We start from the raw sequence: 23,514 nt of genomic DNA on the forward strand, positions 1-23,514 counted from the left end.
TGCTAGTCACGTCTGTGGAACTTGTTCAGTTTATGTCTCATTTGCTGAATCTTGTTATGTTCATACAAATATTTACACGTTAAGTTTGCTGAAAATAAACGCAGTTGACAGTGAGAGGACGTTTCTTTTTTTTTTGGAGTTTATATGCGTGTGTGCGTACACGCATACGTGTGTGTGAGGTGTGTGTTTCTCTGGACACTAAAGGGTTCACTATGAATTGGTATGTACAGTTAACTAGTGCAACAAGTCAAGCAACATGTCTTCTCATCTAATCACTTGCTTTCATACACCTGTTTCTCTCCGTCCTCCCTCTGACTGCCTCCTTTTCTTTGTGGTGCTCTCTTAAATTCCTCCCCCCCATCTCTTGGCCTCTATCTTCTTTGCAAACAAACTTTCCACATCTCTCTGTTCTCTACACCTCTTCTCATACTTTCTGTCGTTCATCCCCTAAAGTATACGGAAGGATACTGAGAAGAGGGTCAGGGTACTAATCCTCAGTCATGGTTCAGTGTACAGTCTCCCTAATGTCTTTCAACCTCTCATTCTCTCTCTCTCACCCTCAATCCTTCTGCTCCCCCCTCTCTCTCTCTGCTCTTTCTCCCCCCCCTCTCTCAACCTCAATCTCTCTGCTCTTTCTCCACCCCCCTCTCAATCTCTCTCTGTTCAAATCAAATCAAATGTATTTATATAGCCCTTCGTACATCTCAAAGTGCTGTACAGAAACCCAGCCTAAAACCCCAAACAGCAAGCAATGCAGGTGTAGAAGCACGGTGGCTAGGAAAAACTCCCTAGAAAGTCCGAAACCTAGAGAGGAAATGTTCTTTCTCTCACACCCTCTTTCTCTTAACCTCTATCTTTCTGCTCTCTCTCTATACTCTACACTGTGACATTGTATTGTATTTCGCTATATTGTAATTGTCTTTATTTTGTGTTTTCTATAATGATGTTTAAGATGCCACACACATTTACCCCAAGGGGACAATAAAGTCATCAATTAAGTTTCCCCCCTTCTTCCTCCCTTTCTCCTCCTTCCCACCCTTCCTCTTTCTTCCCCAGTTGCTGTGGTGCAGGGGGACTTTGAGCAACAATCTCCCGTGCAGTCCTTGACCGAGGTTGAGACCCGGCTGCCCTGCCGGTTCAAGGTGGAAGTGGGCCAGGTGGTGGTTCAGGTCTGAAGCATAATTCACGACAGTACCCATAAAACCAGATATGTTGTACAGAGCATTATCTTAGAAAAGTTGTCCCTAACATGATGTTGTCTCGCCTCTCCTTGTCACAGGTCACCTGGACCAAGGAGAGAGCAGATGGTACCAAGGACCAGATCATCACAGTACACCACACTGCCGGACAAACAGGTAGGACACGTATACAGTAGGTGTTACAGTAGTCACAACCATCTTTCTCTTTATATTATTGTAGCGAACGCCGCGGCCGGAAAGCGAACCCGGGTCGCTGGTTGAAAGGGAAACACCGTACGCATTGGGCCAATAGGGTTAACCCACTTGGTGGGAATGGTAACCTGGCTCACATAGCGAGGACACTACAATACATTGGTAGTTCACCCTCTTTGCTAACACTCAAAGCCCCAGAAGTTGAATTGAAAGTAGATGACAAAACTACACTTGCACTTTTAACCTAGCTACTTGTCCATCTCTCTCTTTTTGCCTCCCCCATATCTCACTTCCCCTCTCTATCTCTCTCCTCCTCCCCCCTCTCTCAGAGTTTGGTCAGTACTCGGGGCGTGTGCGGTTCGGCAGCAGTGAGCCCACAGTGGACTCGTCTCTGATCATCATGAACACTGTGGAGTCAGATGAGGGCAGGTACAACTGTCACATCAGCATCTTCCCCTCTGGGAACTTTGAACAACAGCTGTCACTCACCGTGTGGAGTAAGTTCCTCCCCTTCCTTCCCCTTACTCATTGTGTCACTTTTTTGACAGAGTATAATGTCCTTTTATGGCCTATATCTTTTAATGGAAAGAGTAATGGCTGATTGGTGGGATGATGATGATGGTGATAATTAGGATGAAGTTGATGCTGATGAGGATGTTGATGATAATTAGGATGAGGATGATGTTGTTGATAATGATGATGATGGGAACAGGTGTCAGTTGTAGTATTACTAGCTAAAACATTAGTTTCAGTTATGGTAATAATATTCATATAAGCCACAAGATCAGTGTCTAGCTGTCTGAGGTTTTTAGGATCAAGTTTCCTCAAAGAGCTGATCTAGGGTTTTTTAAACACCTACCTAATGGAGAAGATTAGATCTCAACTTGGATCATGTCAAACTGGTCTTAGTTGTTAGTTGGAGGTTAAGCTGATCCTATTGCAGTGCTTGGTGATTACCACCCCCTGAAACATCATGTCACTGAACTAGGAACAGCTTAACCTCCAACTAACAACTAAGACCAGTTCTAAGATTAGTCCTAAAGTCACCTCCACAAACACTAAGACCAGTGATTAGTTGCTTCCTGTCCCTGAAGAAAGTCTGACAAGTGACCGTTCTTGACATTTGACCCTTGACCCCCACAGCCACGCCCATCTCCTCCCTGGACCCTGTAATTCTTGTCGAGGGCCAGTCCTTTCGATTGGCTGCCTCCTGCCGCTCCGTGGCCCGCCCCCCGCCCATCCTCAACTGGGACACAGACCTGACGGGCCTGTCACAGAATAGGAGTTCGGTGGGCGGGTCAGTCTCCACCCACTTCTCCCTGCACCCCCTGAGGAGTATGAACGGGATGAGGCTGGACTGTCTGGTGAGGCACCGTGCTCTGAAGGAACCCCGCAGGATCACCAACAACCTGGTGGTGCACTGTGAGTTCAGACTCCACGATAGCTACGATTCTAGATACTTTATGCACAGCTCATTGAGTTTGGTCGCCAATTATTTATTAAACCAGCTAACAAGTCATATATGTTTTATGCTTGACCTCTGACCTCTTATGCTTCATTCCAAATTGCTTTTTGCTTTTTTATTTAGACAGATTAGAAAAAAGGGGGGGCTAGATTAGGAGGACACAAAGTGGGAAAGGGATCAAACCCGGGTCTTGGTGTACCTAGACCACCAGAACATGTGGACTTTGAGTGCATAAAAAGGGTGTTTACCAGGGTCAGAGCTTGTGAGGCATAGCCAGGGACCCCTCCTGTGTGTAAAATCTTACTCAGTATGGGCAATCACTACCTGATTTCCCAAGTCAGTATATTGCTTTTTACTATAATTAACCAATGATTAAGGAAGTTGTATCTACCATGATGAACACAAACTTGGATAAGGCTAAAGAAACTCGTACCAGCAGTTACAAGACAAATAGCTACACAACATGACCAAAAGTATGTGGACACCTGCTCGTCAAACAACTCATTCCAAAATCATGGGCATTAATATGGAGTTCATCCCCCCCTCCCTCCACTCTTCTGGGAAGGCTTTCCACTCGATGTTGGAACATTGCTGAGGCGACTTGCTTCCATTCAGCCACAAGAGCATTAGTGCGGTCAGGCACTGATGTTGGGCGATTAGGCCTGGCTCACAGTCGGCGTTCCAATTCATCCCATAGGTGTTCGGTGGGGTTGAGGTCAAGGCTCTGTGCAGGCCAGTCAAGGTCTCCCACACCGATCTAGACAAACCATTTCTGAATGGACCTCGCTTTGTGCACTGGGGAATTGTCATGCTGAAACAGGAAAGGGTCCTTCACCAAGCTGTTGCCACAAAGTTAGAAGCATAGACTCGTCTAGAAAGTCATTGTATGCTGTAGTGTTAAGATCTCCCTTCACTGGAACTAAGGGGCCTAGCCCGAACCATGAAAAACAGCCCCAGACCATTATTCCACCTCCACCAAACGTAACAGTTGGCACTATGCATTGGGGCAGGTAGCGTACTCCTGGCATCTGCCAAACCCAGATTTGTCCGTATGACTGCCAGATGGTGAAGCGTGATTCATCACTCCAGAGAACACGTTTCCACTGCTCCAGAATCCAATGGCGGCAAGCTTTACACCACTCCAGCCGACGCTTGGCATTGGGCATGGTGATCTTGGGTTTGTGTGCGGCTGCTCGGCCATGGAAACCCATTACGTGACGCTCTCGATAGTCAGTTATTGTGTTGATGTTGCGTCCAGAGGCAGTTTGGAGCTCGGTAGTGAGTATTGCAACCGAGGACAGACGATTTTTACACGCTACGTGCTTCAGGACTTGGCGGTCCCATTCTGTGAGCTTGTCGGGCCTACCACTTCGCGGCTGAGCCGTTGTTGCTCCAAGAAATTTCCACTAAACAATAACAGCACTTACAGTTGACCGGGGCAGCTCTATCAGGGCAGAAATGAGACAAACTGACTTGTTGAAAAGGTGGCATCCTATGACAGTGCCACGTTGAAAGTCCCTGAGCTCTTCAGTAAGGCCATTCTACTGCCAATGTTGGTCTATGTAGATTGCATGGCTGTGTGCTCGGTTTTATACACCTGTCAGCAACGGGTGTGGCTGAAATAGCCGAATCCACTCATTTGAAGGGGTGTCCACATACTTTAGTGTATATATAGTGTACAGTGCATTCAAGTATTCAGACCCCTTGACTTTTTCCACATTTTGTTACGTCACAGCCTCATTCTTACATGGATTAAACTGCATTTTCCCCCTCATCAATCTACACACAATACTCTATAATGTCCAAGCAAAAACATGTTTTTACTTATTTCCATAAGTATTCAGACCCCTTGCTATGAGACTTAAAATTGAGCTCAGGTGCCACCTGTTTCCATTGATCATCCTTGAGATGTTTCTATAACTTGATTGTAGTCTACCTGTGGTAAATTTCAATTGATTGGACATGATTTGGAAAGGCACACACCTGTCTATATAAGGTCCCACAGTTGACAGTGCATGTCCGAGCAAAAACCAAGCCATGAGGTCAAAGGAATTGTCCGTATAGCTCCAAGACAGGATTGTGTCGAGGCACATATCTGGGGAACGGTAACATTCAATGTCTGCAGTATTAAAGGTCCCCAAGAACGCAGTGGCCTCAGGTGACCAGCACTGACAGAGCTCCAGATTTCCTCTGTGGAGATGGGAGAACCTTCCAGAAGGACAACCATCTCTGCAGCACTCAACCAATCAAGCCTTTAAAAAGCACATGACAGCCTGCTTGGAGTTTGCCAAAAGGCACCTAAAGACTCTCAGACCATGAGAAACAAGATTCTCTGGTCTGATGAAACCAAGATTGAACTCTTTGCCAAGCTTTACATCTGGAGGAAACCTTGCACCATCCCTACGGTGAAGCTTGGTGGTGGCAGCATCATACTGTGGGGATGTTTTTCAGCGGCAGGGACTGGGAGACTAGTCAGGATCGAGGGGAAAAATTAACGGCGCAAAGTATAGAGAGATCCTTGATGAAAACCTGCTCCAGAGCGCTCAGACCAAAGGTTACCCTTCCAAAACGACAATGACCCTAAGCACACAGACAATGCAGGAGCGGCCTTGGGACAAGTCTCTGAATGTACTTGAGTGGCCCAGCCAGAGCCCGGACTTGAACATCTGGAAAGACCTGAAAATAGCTGTGCAGCAACACTCCCCATCCAACCTGAAAGATCTTGAGAGGATATGCAGAGAAGAATGGGAGAAACTCCCCAAATACAGGTGTGCCTGTACTGAGTACTGAGTAAAGTGTCTGATTACGTATGTAAATGTGATATTTCAGTTTAAAAAATGTAATAAATTAGCAAACATTTCTAAAAACCTCTTTTTGCTTTGTCATTATGGTGTATTGTGTGTAGATTGTTGAGGGAAAATAACGATTTAATCCATTTTAGAATAAGGCTATAACGTAACAAGGGGTCTGAGTACTTTGAATGCACTGTATATAGCATAACCATGCCGTAAATATTATGCATGTACGAATTTTTTATTTTATTTTTATTTCACCTTTATTTAACCAGGTAGGCTGGTTGAGAACAAGTTCTCATTTACAACTGCGACCTGGCCAAGATAAAGCATAGCAGTGTGAACAGACAACACAGAGTTACACATGGAGTAAACAATTAACAAGTCAATAACACAGTAGAAAAAAAGAGAGTCTATATACATTGTGTGCAAAAGGCATGAGGAGGTAGGCGAATAATTACACTTTTGCAGATTAACACTGGAGTGATGAATGATCAGATGGTCATGTACAGGTAGAGATTCTGGTGTGCAAAAGAGCAGAAAAGTAAATAAATATAAACAGTATGGGGATGAGGTAGGTAAATTGGGTGGGTTATTTACCGATAGACTATGTACAGCTGCAGCGATCGGTTAGCTGCTCAGATAGCAGATGTTTGAAGTTGGTGAGGGAGATAAGTCTCCAACTTCAGCGATTTTTGCAATTCGTTCCAGTCACAGGTAGCAGAGAACTGGAACGAAAGGCGGCCAAATGAGGTGTTGGCTTTAGAGATGATTAGTGAGATACACCTGCTGGAGTGCATGCTACGGGTGGGTGTTGCCATCGTGACCAGTGAACTGAGATAAGGCGGAGCTTTACCTAGCATGGACTTGTAGATGACCTGGAGCCAGTGGGTCTGGCGACGAATATGTAGCGAGGGCCAGCCGACTAGAGCATACAGGTCGCAGTGGTGGGTGGTATAAGGTGCTTTAGTAACAAAACGGATGGCACTGTGATAAACTGCATCCAGTTTGCTGAGTAGAGTATTGGAAGCTATTTCGTAGATGACATCGCCGAAGTCGAGGATCGGTAGGATAGTCCGTTTTACTAGGGTAAGTTTGGTGGCGTGAGTGAAGAAGGCTTTGTTGCGGAATAGAAAGCCGACTCTAGATTTGATTTTAGATTGGAGATGTTTGATATGAGTCTGGAAGGAGAGTTTACAGTCTAGCCAGACACCTAGGTACTTATAGATGTCCACATATTCTAGGTCGGAACCATCCAGGGTGGTGATGCTAGTCGGGCATGCGGGTGCAGGCAGCGAACGGTTGAAAAGCATGCATTTGGTTTTACTAGCGTTTAAGAGCAGTTGGAGGCCACGGAAGGAGTGATGTATGGCGTTGAAGCTCGTTTGGAGGTTAGATAGCACAGTGTCCAAGGAAGGGCCGGAAGTATACAGAATGGTGTCGTCTGCGTAGAGGTGGATCAGGGAATCGCCCGCAGCAAGAGCAACATCATTGATATATACAGAGAAAAGAGTCGGCCTGAGAATTGAACCCTGTGGCACCCCCATAGAGACTGCCAGAGGACCGGACAGCATGCTCTCCGATTTGACACACTGAACTCTGTCTGCAAAGTAGTTGGTGAACCAGGCAAGGCAGTCATTAGAAAAACCGAGGCTACTGAGTCTGCCGATAAGAATATGGTGATTGACAGAGTCGAAAGCCTTGGCCAGGCCGATGAAGACGGCTGCACAGTACTGTCTTTTATCGATGGCGGTTATGATATCGTTTAGTACCTTGAGCGTGGCTGAGGTGCACCCGTGACCGGCTCGGAAACCAAGATTGCACAGCGGAGTAGGTACGGTGGGATTCGAGATGGTCAGTGACCTGTTTGTTGACTTGGCTTTCCAAGACCTTAGATAGGCAGGGCAGGATGGATATAGGTCTGTAACAGTTTGGGTCCAGGGTGTCTCCAGCTTTGAAGAGGGGGATGACTGCGGCAGCTTTCCAATCCTTGGGGATCTCAGACGAGAGGTTGAACAGGCTGGTAATAGGGGTTGCGACAATGGCGGCGGATAGTTTCAGATATAGAGGGTCCAGATTGTCAAGCCCAGCTGATTTGTATGGGTCCAGGTTTTGCAGCTCTTTCAGAACATCTGCTATCTGGATTTGGGTAAAGGAGAACCTGGAGAGGCTTGGGCGAGTAGCTGCGGGGTGGGGGGGGCGGAGCTGTTGGCCGAGGTTGGAGTAGCCAGGAGGAAGGCATGGCCAGCCGTTGAGAAATGCTTGTTGAAGTTTTCGATAATCATGTATTTATCGGTGGTGACCGTGTTACCTAGCCTCAGTGCAGTGGGCAGCTGGGAGGAGGTGCTCTTGTTCTCCATGGACTTTACAGTGTCCCAGAACTTTTTGGAGTTAGAGCTACAGGATGCAAATTTCTGCCTGAAGAAGCTGGCCTTGGCTTTCCTGACTGACTGCGTGTATTGGTTCCTGACTTCCCTGAACAGTTGCATTTCGCGGGGACTATTCGATGCTATTGCAGTCTGCCAAAGGATGTTTTTGTGCTGGTCGAGGGCAGTCAGGTCTGGAGTGAACCAAGGGCTATATCTGTTCTTAGTTCTGCATTTTTTGAACGGAGCATGCTTATCTAAAATGGTGAGGAAGTTACTTTTAAAGAATGACCAGGCATCCTCAACTGACGGGATGAGGTCAATATCCTTCCAGGATACCTGCGTCAATTAGAAAGGCCTGCTCGCAGAAGTGTTTTAAGGAGCGTTTGACAGTGTTGAGGGGTGGTCGTTTGACTGCGGATCCGTAGCGGATACAGGCAATGAGGCAGTGATTGCTGAGATCCTGGTTGAAGACAGCGGAGGTGTATTTGGAGGGCCAGTTGGTCAGGATGACGTCTATGAGGGTGCCCTTGTTTACAGATTTAGGGTTGTACCTGGTGGGTTCCTTGATGATTTGTGTGAGATTGAGGGCATCTAGCTTAGATTGTAGGACTGCCTGGGTGTTAAGCATATCCCAGTTTAGGTCACCTAACAGAAAAAACTCTGAAGCTAGATGGGGGGCGATCAATTCACAAATGGTGTCCAGGGCACAGCTGGGAGCTGAGGGGGGTCGGTAGCAGGCGGCAACAGTGAGAGACTTATTTCTGGAGAGAGTAATTTTTAAAATTAGTTGTTCGAACTGTTTGGGTATGGACCTGGAAAGTATGACATTACTTTGCAGGCTATCTCTGCAGTAGACTGCAACTCCTCCCCCTTTGGCATGATGTGGTGATGTGGTGTAGCCTATAAATGGCATATTTATTAGAATAATAATTCAATTCATTATGACACTGTCTTTCCTCCCTTCCTCACTTGACGCTGCCATGCAGCTGCTGCTCCTGTCATTGTCACGGTCACCAGATTCAGTGTCAGGGACGTTGTTGTTAGTCTCAATCTTCTCATGTTGCTCAACTTTACTAAATAAATGTGTTATGGGCACATATGACCAAGTCTCTTCATCCTGTTCTTCCTTTTCAGCTCCAGATTTATACCTACATTCCATTTTAGCCAGAGTTCAGATTTTTTGCTAGCTAGCCAGCTAGATCTGAAGCTAATCCCCACCAATTTTGTTCAATGAAATGAAAAACGTTCTTGAGGGCCCCTCTCATTGGCTGCCATATCTACTATGAATTAAACCAAGCTTGTATTAGGCTACAGAAATGTGTACCTGCAGTTACAAGGCAAATAGCTATACCATGCTAGTAAATAATATGCACAGACAAATGACCTGGTGAAGCCTACACATGGGATATTATCATGAAGTAGCATTGTCCATGTGTGTTAAAATCAATTGCTCTCTGATCTTGTTTCTCGATTGAAGATCCTCCCAATGCAGAGATCTCTGGGTTTAATCATAACTGGTATGCTGGTCTGGAGGGAGCTGCCCTCAGCTGTGTCAGTGGAGGAAACCCCAAACCACAGAGTTTCACCTGGACCAGGTAACACATGCCCTCCCTGCCTGTCGGCCTCCGTCTGTCTGAAAGACTCAACTGACTCACGCGCTGTCTGTCTGGCATAATCTGTTTTTGTTTTGATTTACTGGTAATTCTATTAGTCAGTTTTTAATGGTGTTACTAAGCCAAACGGGGGGAGGTCAGGAGTTGTTTCTAGTTTTGGTTAGATACATGGTAATACCATTTTGGTTCAGGGACAGTTCAAATGGGACATGGGTATCAGATATGTTGTCTTACAGGGTGATGATAGCTGTGCTGAAGCAATCCCATAATGGCGGAGCTGACTGAAGTTCTTGTGGTTTCTCTACCTGGCAAATGTTTCTGGTAACCTTTGGAAGACATACCGCATGGTGGAGTAAACCATTCTCGGGGTGTGGTAGAGGGTGGAGGTGGAACAAACCATCTCCTGGAAATGACAACAAACAAAAAATGTCTCATTAATAAAAAGATGACAGTTAGGCCTATGTCTGCTAGTGTGGACGATGTACAGGACCAGTCGAAAGTTTGGACACAGCTACTCATTCAAGGGTTTTTCTTTATTTGTACTATTTTCTACATTGTAGAATAATAGTCAAGACATCAAAACGACGTGCAAACTTTTGACTGGTACTGTGTGTGTGTTTAACTGGATCATGGCCAACTGGGCACACACTGCTTGAATCAACGTTGTTTCCACGTCATTTCAAGGAAACTAGTGGGGTGAGACATGTGTCACCAAGTCTTAAGCTGTTAGTCACATGAACACACCTGCAAGGCGTGTTTGTGTGTTAGTAACACGCGCACACACACACACACACACACTAGACACACAGACAGCACGCTCACACACCCACACTGATTCCCTCTCTCACCCACACTGATTCCCTCTCTTACCCTTATATACTTAAGACTTAGATCTCTTGTTACACTCCATCGCTCCTTGCTTTACTTACACTCCTCCTTAAAACACACTCCTCCTTAAAACACACACAATGCCCTCACGCTCCTGATTTAATGATGAGTAAGAAAGTTAAGAGGCCCAAAGATCATACCCCCAAAACACTACATTGTCCAGCAGACCAATGAAAACTAAGGCGCGGTACAGAGCTAGTGGGAAATGCTTTTACAGTTCTCTGCCCCTTCCGATTGGAACACGCTTCAAAAGGTCCTGGAAATACAGGAGCTCGTCCCTTTTCAAATGGGTTTAAAGCTAGGTTAAACACTGTGATGGGCCATGAAGTGGGGGGGCTGTCAATGTTTCCACCCCTAGTGGCACCACACTTTCCCAAACCATGTGTAAAATGTTTTTTTAAACTGTAGTGCTTTGTGTTTTACGTTGTAAATGTGTCTGCAACTTTGTGTGCTGCTATATCGGCCAGATCTCCCCCCCAACCCCTTTTTACGCTGCTGCTACTCTCTATTTATCATGTATGCATAGTCACTTTAACTATACATTCATGTACATACTACCTCAATTGGCCCGACCAACCAGTGCTCCCGCACATTGGCTAACCGGGCTATCTGCATTGTGTCCCACCACCCGCCAACCCCTCTTTTACGCTACTGCTACTCTCTGTTCATCATATATGCATAGCCACTTTAACCATACCTACATGTACATACTACCTCAATCAGCCCGACTAACCGGTGTCTGTATATAGCCAGTCTTTTTACTGTTGTTTTATTCCTGTACCTATTGTTCACCTAATACCTTTTTTTGCACTATTGGTTAGAGCCTGTAAGTAAGCATTTCACTGTAAGGTCTACACCTGTTGTATTCAGCGCACGTGACAAATAAACTTTGATTTGATTTAATCTCAATGAGACTAACCTGGTAAATTAAAGGTAAAATAATTTAAATTGGGCACAACATGATCCGAAAAACAACTAAAACAAACTGAAAATGCATCCAACAAGTTTGTGGAGACACAAGCTTGATATATTCATTGCGTGCTAGGAATATGGGACCAACTTTTGGCTACTTTAATAGACTATAAGTGAATTTGTCCAAATACTTATGGCAAATTTAAATGGAGGGACTAGATACACAAAGTGCTTTAATTTCTTAAAGGTAAAACAGATGTGTATGAAAATACTCTCAAATAAAAAGTGACATTTTGTACTGTCACCTCCTAAGAAACATTTGATATCAAATCCAAAGTGCTGGAATATAGAGCCAAATTAAATGTTTTAGCTTTACTGTCCAAATAAATATGTAGGGTAGTATACTTTCACTCCCCCTTAAAACTCACACGACGCCCACCCGCACGCACGCAGCAGGTAAACCAGTTTGCCTCTTTGTACTCCTCAATGCAAAGCAGCGGGAGAAGTAATAACCGTGCTGTCATATTGTCCTGTTGCAGCTTGTGCGGAATGCAAACAGAGGACGCAGTTTCACACGAGGGAGGAAGGGGGTGAGAGAGGGAAGAGAAAGGAATGAGTGTGGGCTCCGAACAGGAGGGGTCGAAAGACGAGGAATGGGGGAAGTGGGTGGTATCGAGCCAAAGTGGGCATGGGACGGGGGAGGAAGGATACACTGTGGATTTGTTTAGAACATTATCAGGCAGTGTGATCTGTGTCTATGTAAAATTTTACGGTTCCTGTTTCTGTTTTCTTCTGCACATTGGGGCTCATAAAGAGTCTGTTCAAAAGGCCCAAAACAGGACTCAAAAGTATATAGTAGCCTATTGTTCAGATATAAGACATTTCAAATGGGAGTTCTGGGCCCGTATTTACACTGTCTCAGAGTAGGAGTGTTGATCTAGGCTCAGGTCCCCCCCTCTTATTCACGATTTAAAAACCCAGACTTATCCTAGATCCGAACTCCTACTCTGTGATGCTTTGTGAATACGGGTCCTGGTTTGTTGTGGCCTGCTTCATGTCCTTGTGGTGCTCATTTGACCTTTACGGTTAGTGTTGTTTGGTGGTCAGTAGTCAATTGTATTTTGGGATGTGTTGCTGTGATGTTCGGGTTAGTGTTGTTGTTTTGAATGTGGTGTTTTTTACAACACTGTTGGGTGTGTTGAAAGGGTGCGTTCAGGTTCAGTGAGTGGTGTTGGGGCGTTAATAGTCATGAAATTCAGCCCATTATTGTAGGATATACTGTATTCTTCTGTTAAGCCCTACGTTAAGTGCTATAGTATTTCTGTTATGCGCAGGAAGGGTGGAGACTTACCAGAGGGCGTTACGGCAGGGAATGGATCCCTGCTGTTCAATAGGCCCCTCGGTTTGACAGATGCTGGTATCTACCAATGTGTGGCCTATAACGTTGTGGGGACCGGGAAAGCAGAGGTGGAGATCACTGTGACGGGTAGGTTGTGTTGTCACTCTGAGTCATATAAAACAAATCACTTATTTTTTTTATAGTAGTCCAGGATGTATGTTTTTTTTGTTGTTGCTGTAGGCCTCCATGTTTCTTTCCTAAAAAAAATAACTCTATTATATTAATGGTGCCAGTTAAGCATTTGGATTACATGTTCACTCCTGTATTCAATATGATGTGTATGTTGATTATGTTTGTGAATATGACATCACTTCCTGTTGTCCCTTTCCCACAGAGTTTCCTCAGAAGCCGGTGTTTTTCAACAGTCTCTTGATGATCATAGTTGGCGGGGTGGCTGGAGGACTGCTACTCATCATGGTCATCATAGTAATCTCAGTGACCCGTCACCACAAACGCAAAAACAAGAAACTGGAGAGAGAATTGAATGTGAAGAAGTATGTTTTCAAACCTCACAGTAACTCCCTTGAAATTGTTCTAGAATCTAAATGACAAATGTTACACTGAAAACAGTAAATGCTTTTTGATTTAAGAATATTTTAACAAGGTTTTTCTCTCTTTCTCTCATTCTCTCTCTCTCAGGGAGGAGATCAGTACACTCTCCAGGCAGGCCTCTTTCAGGAGAATCAACTCATTCAGTACGGATGCTAGAGGACAGGTATATAATATTACCATGTCTTACAATCTGTGGTCTCGTCTCAACAGTCTAGGCATGCAGTCATTTTGTAAATAAATACTTGCAATTCCATGAGCATTATCCATTTGCCTCGAGCTAATATGGTCATCTCTCCCTCTCTTTCTCCTCCCCTCCCTCTCTCATCCCTTGTTCTTTCAGATGGAGGAGAATATCCCTCTCAGAGTGGAGGGGACACTGCGGACCAGTCTGTCCTCTCTAGGGGTCAGTCTTAATTTCACTCTTTCTCTGCATGCGGGGAGCCTTTAGATTTAACCTTCATATTCATGGCTTCTGAGTTCTGGGTGGCATGCACATCTTATTTTAGTGTTTAATTAACATTTATGTAGTTAAATTAAATGTAAGGAGCTTATTTTCTCAAAGTAACATTTATATTTGAAAATAAAAGTAGTGCATCTCACATACCCTATATGAATTATACTTCATACTAATGAACTGTTACGTTATTAAGACTTCATGCTTTCTCTCCATCTTCTGTTCTGGAACTCCCGCTTCGGAAGCCATTTTAAATCAGACTTTTCAGTGCAAAATGTGTGATGTGTTTAAAGCTCTCTCTTTTTCTCTCTCCATCTCTCTTTCCTTCACACCCAGGATCCAGGGCGCATCAGGGACAGTCGCTCTACTCTGGTAGGGGGAGGTGGACTAGACTACCTGGGTCGACCTGTTCTGAACAACTCTTCACGACGAGGGAGGGAGAACAGAGCCATGGACAGAGAGGAGGAGAACAGACTTAGGGTGGAGTCATACGTACGGAATAGCACTATGTCTTTGGTAAGTGTGTGTGAGAGGCATGAGGAATCAAGAATTGCATACTCACTTTCTTGTAAATTGCTATGAAAATTAGAACCTTTTAAACGCATAGGTTTAGTATAGGTTGCTAATAGTGATACTCAAATTAGCCCTAGTTATTTATTTCCTCTCTCTAACCACATGGTTACCCCTTGTCTCTGTTTGACTCACAGGGAACCCGTCTCCACCTGCCAATCCAACCCTCTCCCTTCCCAATGGAACAGTCCACCAAGCTGCTGAGGTCCCTGAACGGCAGCGTCATCATCCCAACAGAGGGGGGTTTACATGCACGGAACTCTCCTCTCAGCTGCAGCTACCCTCCTGTCACAGACGACGAACAGGAGGAGGGTAAAAGTGTGGAGGGGGAGCGGGGGACAAGCTCCAGGATGAGTTGTTTAGATCAGGGAAGGTCAGAAGACCAGGACAACAGTTCTCAGATCTCAGACGCGGAACGTGGACACAACCATCACTTCCAGCAGAACGGAACGCTGAGACCCAAACCCCGGCCCAACGGCATCCCATCCCCACACACCTCCCTCATCCATAAGGCCCAGATTGTATAGATGGTCCGGGCAAGAGCAGGTGACGCACTATACGACAAGGATTGGTCGTGACTTTGGGATAGGCGCTCGCCGGTGTGGTGGCATACCCCGGTGGCAGCCAGTTTACCCCCTTTTCACTTCTAGAAAATCCCTTGCATTCGCCTCGAGCTCTCAGACATTTTTGATCCAACAGGTAAAGGTTCTTATTGGTGAACAGGTAACGCTTCTGATTGGTGTAGAGATACAAATAAGTAACACATACGTTTCACAGGAGAGGAGCTGGACAAATTAAAAGCTTATGAATGTCAGGTTGCACATAGACCGAAGTAGTCATAATATTTTACTGTATATAATATCACAGCAATAACGATCACTACAGGAAGCATCAAGAGGACTTTTACATGATTTTGTACCCTAAAAAGACGTATTTTTTTACATTTATTTTTATTTTTTATTAAGACTTGATAACAGGACACTGTAACCGAGAAACAAGATTTGAATATCATCAAATGCAGTGACTCCTAACTGAACTCAGCGAAGAGGCATTCAGCAGAAGCACCAATAGCGCTTGCCCGTTCGAAAGAATCCATGTGTTGGTGAACTTTCACCCTCCTTTCCTCTGGATGAGGGGATACAACACATACGGATCTGTTCACCCTAATATTGAGTCCATCTTTCTAACTTTAAGTGTGGCAGGGGTTTATTTAGATGTACTCCTCCTTGCCATGAACCTCAGTGTGCACAAACAACAACACTTTGAACTCGCTATAGTCTTTGATGCCAAAAGCCAATGAGACTGCATTTTAGCTGTGGAAAAAGTACCCAATTGTCATACTTGAGTAAAGTAAAGATTACTCAAGTGAAATTCACCCAGTAAAATACTATTTGAGTAACAGTATTTGGTTTTAAATATACTTAAGTACATTTTAGCAATTCCATTCATTTTTTATACTTAAGTATCAAAAATAAAAGTGTTACTCATTTCAAATTTCTTATATTAAGCAAACCTGACACGATTTGCTTGTTTTTTTTATTGTACTGATAGACAGGGGCATACTCCAACACTCAGACAGAATTTACAAACAAATATTTTTTTGTGAGTTTTCCAGATCAAAGGCAGTAGCGATAACCAGGGATGTTCCCTTGATAAGTGTGTGAATTGGACCATTTTCCTGTCTGGCTAAATGTTCAAAATGTGACGAACTTTTGGGTGTCAGGGAAATTGTATGGAGTAAAAAGTACATTATTTTCTTACGGAATGTAGTGAAGTAAAAGTAGTCAAATATAAATAGTAAACTACAGATACCCCAAAAACGACTTAAGTAGTACTTTAAAGTATTTTTTACTTAAGTAGTTTACACCACTGCATTTTTAGAGAGGTTAAAACAGCTTTGATATGAAATGTTTTACACAACAGTGAGATCCTATGTGAAAGTCTACTAAAACTGAGGATGTAAAAGCATTGTTCTATTTTCTTACACCAGACATTTAGACAATCAAACTGTTATATGCCTATGTTTGTATACATACAGTTAAAAGAGCCTTTGCTTTGTAGGCCAATATGAAGTATTATTATGTCTGATTCTACTGTATTATAATTCATTGAGTGCATCCGAAATGGCACCCTATCCCCTACATAGCCCCTGGTCAAAATAAGTGCACCATGTCGGCATAGGAGGCCATTTCAGCCGCAGACATGCTATCGACCTACATCTCTATAAGTGGGTTTCTGTCACGCCGTACTCCAGTAAATGGCTTATTGTAGTTCCCTGGTTTGTACTGTATGTATGGGATTCATGTGTGGAACTTTGTTGTTTTAATGTACATGTACTTCTTTAGGAGAGTAGCAATATCGTTCTGTTTTCTATATCAATTTTTCCGTTGTATAATACTGTAACACTGATCTTTCTGAGTGAACGTAATACCCACATAGAATGTAAGAGGTTGGAAGTATATACACCGCCCCCTGGTGTGCACCAGTGGATAGTGCAAGAGAGGAAGAAAGTTCAGGGATCTTGCTGTAAGGTCTGCAGACGGAGTTTTTCCTGGCGAGTTCACGTGAAAACCCCTGACCCAACCACGTGCTCCATTAGCCACAACTGGGGCCTGTTCAGAAGGATGTTGATATAGAACGTTCAGATTCAGAAATGTATCATGACGAACAGACATGATTGGTAGAATAAGGAATCAGCTCTATTCATTCTATTTGTATCTGCAACAACTGTTTCACATCACTAAATCCATCCCTGCATATCTTCTAAACATGGAGATGTGTTCATTCAGGGAGGGTGTATACCTGCTCAATGTATTATTGTGAAATAAACTTCTTGAGGGTTTGAGTCGTGGTTGAGTAGTGACTGGGTGATAGGCCCTATTATTGGTTTGGAGTGACTATCATTAAAAGCCTTATCTGACATTTCTCAAAATAATTTCAAAACCTGTGTGGTACACTGCCCTACCAAGCAAAAAGACTAACTGCTCATTTGGTTGAAAATGAGTTAGTCATTTTTGCTACATTAAAAACATGCTTAATCACATGGACTAGTATCCTGCCTCTATTGTAATGTGTTTTGGAGAAAATGGGGGTCATGTTAGCTGTAACTGCTTAAAGTTACTGTGAGACCAAGGCAAACAAAAGCCATTTTTCTGCTTCTGTTCTCTATCACATAGAAAGGGTTAATGGTAGTATACCGATTAAAAAGTAGACATGCATGATTGTAGTATGACAGGAACATATTACAACTTTAATCACAATTCCAAAATAACAATGAATGTCAAAGCATTGTCAGAACGAAAGTTACAAGTTGTGCCTTTAACCTGCGTCTTCCCTGGGGCTTCGTTTAGGAAGGGGTATTAGATTCCCTCCAATATTAGAGAGATAAATTGTTTCAAGTCAAACAAACTAATTCCGCAGCCTCCTCTCAACAACCCTGAACCATATGGCTTCTGAAATGTATGATATCCTTATATTTTTTGCCACATTTCCCACAGGCGTGGAGTTCGGTCACAGAGTGAAATTTTGCGACATGGGTTTTAAGGTAGGACGCCAGAGCAAAGGTTTTACCGCAGTAATCACAGGCGAACGGCTTCTCTCCGGTGTGCAAGGCCACATGGACTTTTAATGATTCGTGTTTATAGAAACCCTTGCCACATTCGTCACAGGTATAAGGGGGTTCTTCGGTGTGTGTGCGTTCGTGTCTCTTGCGCTCACGTTCACCTTTGAAGCCTTTCCCACAGTAGCTGCACGCTAACGGCTTGCTGGTCAGGTGCGAGGCTTGATGCATCTTAAGGTACCTTGACCGAATGAAGGTCATTGGGCATTTGCCGCAAGCATACGGCTTGGAGTCCGTGTGAGTCTTCTTATGGTCGCTAAGCGTATACTTGGTTTTGAAACACATCCGACACAGAGAGCACTGGAATGCTCTCTCTTCTGAATGAACACTTGCGTGAATTTTCAAATTTTCTTTTTTTCCGAAGCACTTCCCACATGTTGGACATTGGAACGGCTTCTCTCCCCTATGGACTGATGCTTGGTGCTGTTTGAGTTCGGAAGGAGACTTGAAACCCTTTCCACACAATTCGCAACGGTGAGCTCCTCCTCCGCTGTGAGTTAGCTGGTGATTCTTGAGGTATTTCAGCTTTACAAAGGTTTTTGGACATTTGTCACAAGCATATGAGTTTGAATTTGAATTGTGCAATATTGTATGTTCCTTGAGGCCATTTTTACTTTTAAAACACTTCTGACACACGAGGCATTGGAACGGTTTCTCTGTTGAATGAACGCTTGCATGTTTGTCCAAATAACTCTTTGTTGCAAAGCACTTCCCACATGTTGGGCATTCAAGCGGCTTCTCTCTCCTGTGGACCACCAATTGGTGATTTCTGAGCTTCCAAGCAGTCGGGAAACATTTCCCACATAATTCACAACAATAAGGTCTCTCTCCTGTGTGAGTCCGTTGATGCTGTTTAAAATTACATAATTTCTTAAAAACCTTACCGCAGTCCGGACAGAGGTACTCTTTCCTGGTGTTGGTAGTCTTATTTTGTTTCCTGTTTGGCCTTGGCTTTCTGTTGTGAAGAGATTCGTCACTCGAGGTTTGTCCGGCATTAGCATTCTCCTCCTCCCATTGGTCATCATCTGCGTTCTCCTTACTTCCGTCTGATTGTGCCACCATGGGTGCTTCTGTTCTCTTCTTTTCCCTCCTGGGTATAGTGGATAGCACAGAATCCCCACTGAGACTTTGTGCATCTGTACTTAGGGCCTGAATGTCTGTAGGCCTGCTTTCTGCCTCTCTGTCTGTTGGCCTACTTGCTTCTTGTTTGGCTGTATTTGGCCCCTGTTTGTTAGACTTAGTGAGTGAGGAAGCTAATTTTGCCAGAGATATAAAGCATTGTTTCATCTCTATGGTTTTAACTCTGATCGTGGTCTCCTTGCAATTTGTAGTCTTGTCAGCCTCATCAATGGGAGTTGGCACTTCAACCTGGGAGAAAAAAAAAATGGATTGGATCTCCAACATACACACACACACACACACACACAGTCACAGAGCAGCACCCCTGGTTCAGGTTATGGAGTTAAGTGCCTTGCTCAATGGTACGATGGCAGTACATGTCAGTCCAGGTATTCAAGGATAATAACAGTAAAGGGCTCATGCCCACTGATAACGTCAGCCCCCTGGACTGCAAAATTCATGCAAATGATGGGGGTCACCTTGGTCATGATAGGGGCTGCACCAAATGATTGATGTATTATAATAATTGATTATGCTTATGTTGTATTCATAGAAGGGGAAAGGCTATAAGACCCTCCCCCACTACATTTATAGGGTCCTGGACCAAAGATTAGCAATATATGCATTATAAGATTATTTTCTAGTCTCTGCCTCTTATAAGAAACGTTATGAGCAGATGTGAGAGCCATTGCGGTCAAAACAGGGTGTCTGTGATAAAGCGCCTCAAGACTAAAAGAGATACATAGACACAGACCCCTGCAGGGGAGTAAATAGATAAGTGACAAGCCAGACATACCACTGTAAGCCACACGGGAATGGAAAATTACTGCTGAGCCCTTAGAAAACACTGGACTATTGTTTTCTCCTGCATGTCTGTATAACTGTATATGCATGGGCTTGGTCTCATGAGTAGAAGGTGTTGACGTAGGCAGATACATCACTAGGGGTTGACTGCAAGCATATTAAAGCAACTTTGACCCGTTTTATTTTGCAGAACTTACTCAAACATACGTGCTGTGTTTCCGTTGTCAACTTCTGTCTGCAATTGCATTAATAAAGGTTTGATTGATTTACTTAAAGAAGATTTTGTCTGATTGCTGATTTTGCCAATAAGCCAAAGATTGACAAGGAACCTACACCTACAAATTAATCTAAATGCTATCCATTTGTTGTTTGTATGCTGTTCTTTGTATGATATTTTAATATTTGATTATTAACCAATGATATTAGGCCACTCTTGGCCATGATTACAGACACCTGTGTCTTTTGACACTATATAAACGAGTCATCCAGCAGTGTTTGTGATTATACCCTGATGAAGACAGCTTGGCTGTCGAAACGTTGGTAATTAAATTGTTGCATCTGAGCTCCTAGAGTGTGCGGCTCTCTTTTATTTTCAAGGAACCTACACCAACACAAACATGTTAAATATAACATACCTCCAAATACTCTGCAAACTCCGGTGAATATGGTAATCCCGTCCATTCCTGCTCTTCCAATATCTGTGGAGTTCTTCCCACTGTCTTTTCAGGTATCTCCTTACCGTCAGTCATCTCCAATAGCCTAATTTTCAGAGATTTAACCTCACTTTGACTCTGGCATATCTTTGAGCACAGAGCTGCAGTACCTTTGGAGATCAAGTGGTTGATTTTGATAATAGTCTTTGTCACGAACTGTTTCATCACACATTTCAACTGGACCTAGAACAAGAAAACATATATAGATATATTTTTCATTCCACAACAACCTGTTTTCAAGCTGTTGGATAGAAAACTAATTAGCTCATACGTCAAAGGGATAATCCACCCCCAGAAATGAAAGTCCTGTCAATTTGAGGATAGTAACGTAAACTCACCCCATTCCGTACAAATGTGCGCAACCGCAACATTCAAACGAGGCTACAAAGAAAACTAATGGGACTGTGTTGACTTCAAAATCGGGGGTGTGAACTAGGTTTCTATTCAAGCGTTGATCGACATGGTAATGGCTCTATAGTATTGGAGAAATGTTGGAAAAAATTGGCCCTTCCGTTACATCTAGACGTGTCATGTCGTAACGTACAGCACGCATAAAGCATCTATTTCTATCTTACAATCTCTCTCCACCAGGTGTAGCACTTCTCTCATCCTTTAAAAACAATAAATGGACAGTGACGGGTGTAAGGGGGATACCTAGTTATTTTTTGCGTCATCATTGCATGCGATCATCATTCTCAAAGCCGCTGTTTACTTGTAAGATCAATTTAGCACCGCCCTAAAAACCCGATTGAAATTCGACACAAACCTTCAAATAGATATGTAATGACACATTATATAAACTCTTTATAGTGTTTTATTTACATTTTAGAGGCGATAAGGTAATAAGTTGGACAGATCGAGTGAAAAAAAGCAATTTTCCCACACGACATCTCTCCTTCTCACTATCACGCATTAGTTTCGCTTCCCCACCCGCCATTTTTAAAAAGACACGACGGGGCTCATTGCCTGCTTGAATTATGCAGAAACGGGCAGTGTTAGGTCATGTAATTGATTCTGTTGGAAAGGGGAGAAATTGTGCTTTACAATGGTATTGACATCACAGTTGATCAGGAAGTATTACGTTTTGGGGGCGCTAAAATAAGGGCAATTGTACGGACCAAGGCGATGTACGAGTTTACGTTAGTATATTTTCTATGAGCGAGTAAAATAACAATTTCCCCCATAATTTAACTTCTAAGTGGTCCGTTCTCACCACTGGAGATAAAGGATAACAAACAATCACATTTTATAACTCTTAAATAATTACATGCACTCCAGATCGCCAAACCAGCCAATATATGGTAAGGGTATATACTTGTCTAGAACACACCCATCTATTAATATCGTTAAAACAAATTATATATATTTTGCTTAGGGTGTGTTCGTAAATTAAATCTGGAGTGCGCTCTGGGCGTTCGTAATTTTACTCGCCCTAGCAGAGCTGGTTAGGCTATTTTCATGTTATCCAGAGCATTGGTGATTGTAACTGTACAGCTAGCAACAATTTAATTTGTTTGCCGTGGTTTACTAACACTGGCCATATTCAAGCGGTGTCGATCATTCGTAAATTCATCAGTTATTCTGCACTCTGTCACACTCCAATGAGTGCTCTGAAATCAGAGTAGATAGCCAGAGCGAATTTACAACGGACCATTTGATGTGTTCTATCTAAACAGTGGACCAAATTAGTAACTACCATCATGCAATGCGCCCTTTGTGTCTGTGGGAAAGGGCCGTTGGTGCCATAGCAACGTCTGTACTTTGCGTTGTCTGCCTCAGAGATTAACTGCAAATTGAACATGGTCTGATTGTAGACCCCTAAATTGATAGTGCAGTGTGTTTAGACAATTTTACTACTAGCTAACTACTTCACATGCTGGTAATTGTGTTTGGCTACCTAACTAGCCAGCCCAGAGAGAGCATTGCATTGTGGGCTTTGTAGTCGACTTGGGCTGCAACAGATTTCCACAACGATTTGCACGTTGATTGTATTAGTGTAATTTAACACTGCAAATCATAGGAAGTAGTGATGTTGGATGGATTATTAAACATTTTATTTGTAAAAGTAAAGTTAGCCACTTACTTTTACCTCCAACTTGGACTCCCCTGTCTTTCCTGCATCGACAATGCCTGTGCTGTGTTGTGTAGAAAAGACTGAGACCGCCATACATTTGTCAATTTCATCCTCAAACGACATCATTAATTCATCCATAATAGATACCAACTCATTATGGAAAGGATCTGGCTGCCACATCTTGTATTTGGTAGTTAATTATCAACAGCGATTGTTACATTTTTAACAAAGTACAACAACATACATAGACCGTATGACGATACACCTTCTTCTTCGGTGGGGTTTAACGGCGGTTAGCATCCAATAATGGTGCATTACCCCCACCAACTGGACTGAAGTATAAATCCATTGTTCACTGAGTGCACAAAACATTAGGAACACCTGCTCTTCCATGACACTGACCACGTGAATCCGGAAAGAAAGTTATGACCCCTTATTGATGTCACTTGTTAAATCCACTTCAATCAGTGTAGATGAAGGGGAGAAGACAGGTTAAATAAGGATTTTTAAGCCTTGAGACATGGATCGGGAAGGTGTGCTATTCAGAGGGTGAATGAGCAAGACAAAATATTTAAGAGTCTTTGAACACGGTATGGTAGTAGGTGCCAGGCGCACCGGTTTGAGTGTGTCAAAAATTGCAAAGCTGCTGGGTTTTTCACAGTTTCCCGTGTGTATCAAGAATGGTCCACCACCCAAAACTCATCCAGCCAACTTGACACAACTGTGGGAAGCATTGGAGTCAACATGAGCCAGCATCGCTGTGGAACACTTTTGACACCT

At 43.5% G+C, this 23,514-nt stretch overlaps 2 protein-coding genes across 2 annotated transcripts in view; one reads left to right on the forward strand and one right to left on the reverse strand.

Moving 5' to 3' along the window:
* nectin4a (nectin cell adhesion molecule 4a) overlaps window positions 1-15,835 on the forward strand; it is a 19,219-nt gene extending 3,384 nt beyond the window's left edge. The window contains exons 2-12 of the mRNA XM_024373605.2: window positions 1,057-1,169; window positions 1,280-1,355; window positions 1,721-1,888; window positions 2,535-2,813; window positions 9,495-9,612; window positions 12,765-12,916; window positions 13,164-13,323; window positions 13,469-13,544; window positions 13,722-13,784; window positions 14,172-14,351; window positions 14,543-15,835. Coding sequence (XP_024229373.1) covers window positions 1,057-1,169; window positions 1,280-1,355; window positions 1,721-1,888; window positions 2,535-2,813; window positions 9,495-9,612; window positions 12,765-12,916; window positions 13,164-13,323; window positions 13,469-13,544; window positions 13,722-13,784; window positions 14,172-14,351; window positions 14,543-14,932 — 1,775 coding nt within the window. The 3' untranslated portion in view covers window positions 14,933-15,835. The remainder of the gene's footprint in view (window positions 1-1,056; window positions 1,170-1,279; window positions 1,356-1,720; window positions 1,889-2,534; window positions 2,814-9,494; window positions 9,613-12,764; window positions 12,917-13,163; window positions 13,324-13,468; window positions 13,545-13,721; window positions 13,785-14,171; window positions 14,352-14,542) is intronic.
* A 792-nt stretch (window positions 15,836-16,627) lies between these two features.
* LOC112214689 (oocyte zinc finger protein XlCOF6) lies at window positions 16,628-23,117 on the reverse strand. Its single transcript, XM_024373606.2, has 3 exons — window positions 22,744-23,117; window positions 20,583-20,843; window positions 16,628-19,392 (listed from the first exon to the last, which is right to left on the reverse strand). The coding sequence occupies exons 1-3, from the start codon at window positions 22,912-22,914 to the stop codon at window positions 17,833-17,835; spliced, it is 1,992 nt and encodes a 663-aa protein (XP_024229374.1). The 5' UTR covers window positions 22,915-23,117; the 3' UTR covers window positions 16,628-17,832.
* Between the last annotated feature and the right edge of the window lie 397 nt (window positions 23,118-23,514).

Source organism: Oncorhynchus tshawytscha, linkage group LG15 (assembly GCF_018296145.1).
Source record: "Oncorhynchus tshawytscha isolate Ot180627B linkage group LG15, Otsh_v2.0, whole genome shotgun sequence".
Classification (NCBI taxonomy): Eukaryota; Metazoa; Chordata; class Actinopteri; order Salmoniformes; family Salmonidae; genus Oncorhynchus; species Oncorhynchus tshawytscha.

Excerpts from the sequence above, each read along its gene's own strand:
- LOC112214689 (XM_024373606.2), bottom strand. The coding sequence starts at position 22,914 with ATGTGGCAGCCAGATCCTTTCCATAATGAGTTGGTATCTATTATGGAT. Across the intron at positions 20,844-22,743 it reads AGTCCAAGTTGGAGGTAAAA|GTCCAGTTGAAATGTGTGAT; the intron begins GTAAGTGGCTAA and ends TTCTTGTTCTAG. Across the intron at positions 19,393-20,582 it reads AGTTTGCAGAGTATTTGGAG|GTTGAAGTGCCAACTCCCAT; the intron begins GTATGTTATATT and ends TTTTTCTCCCAG.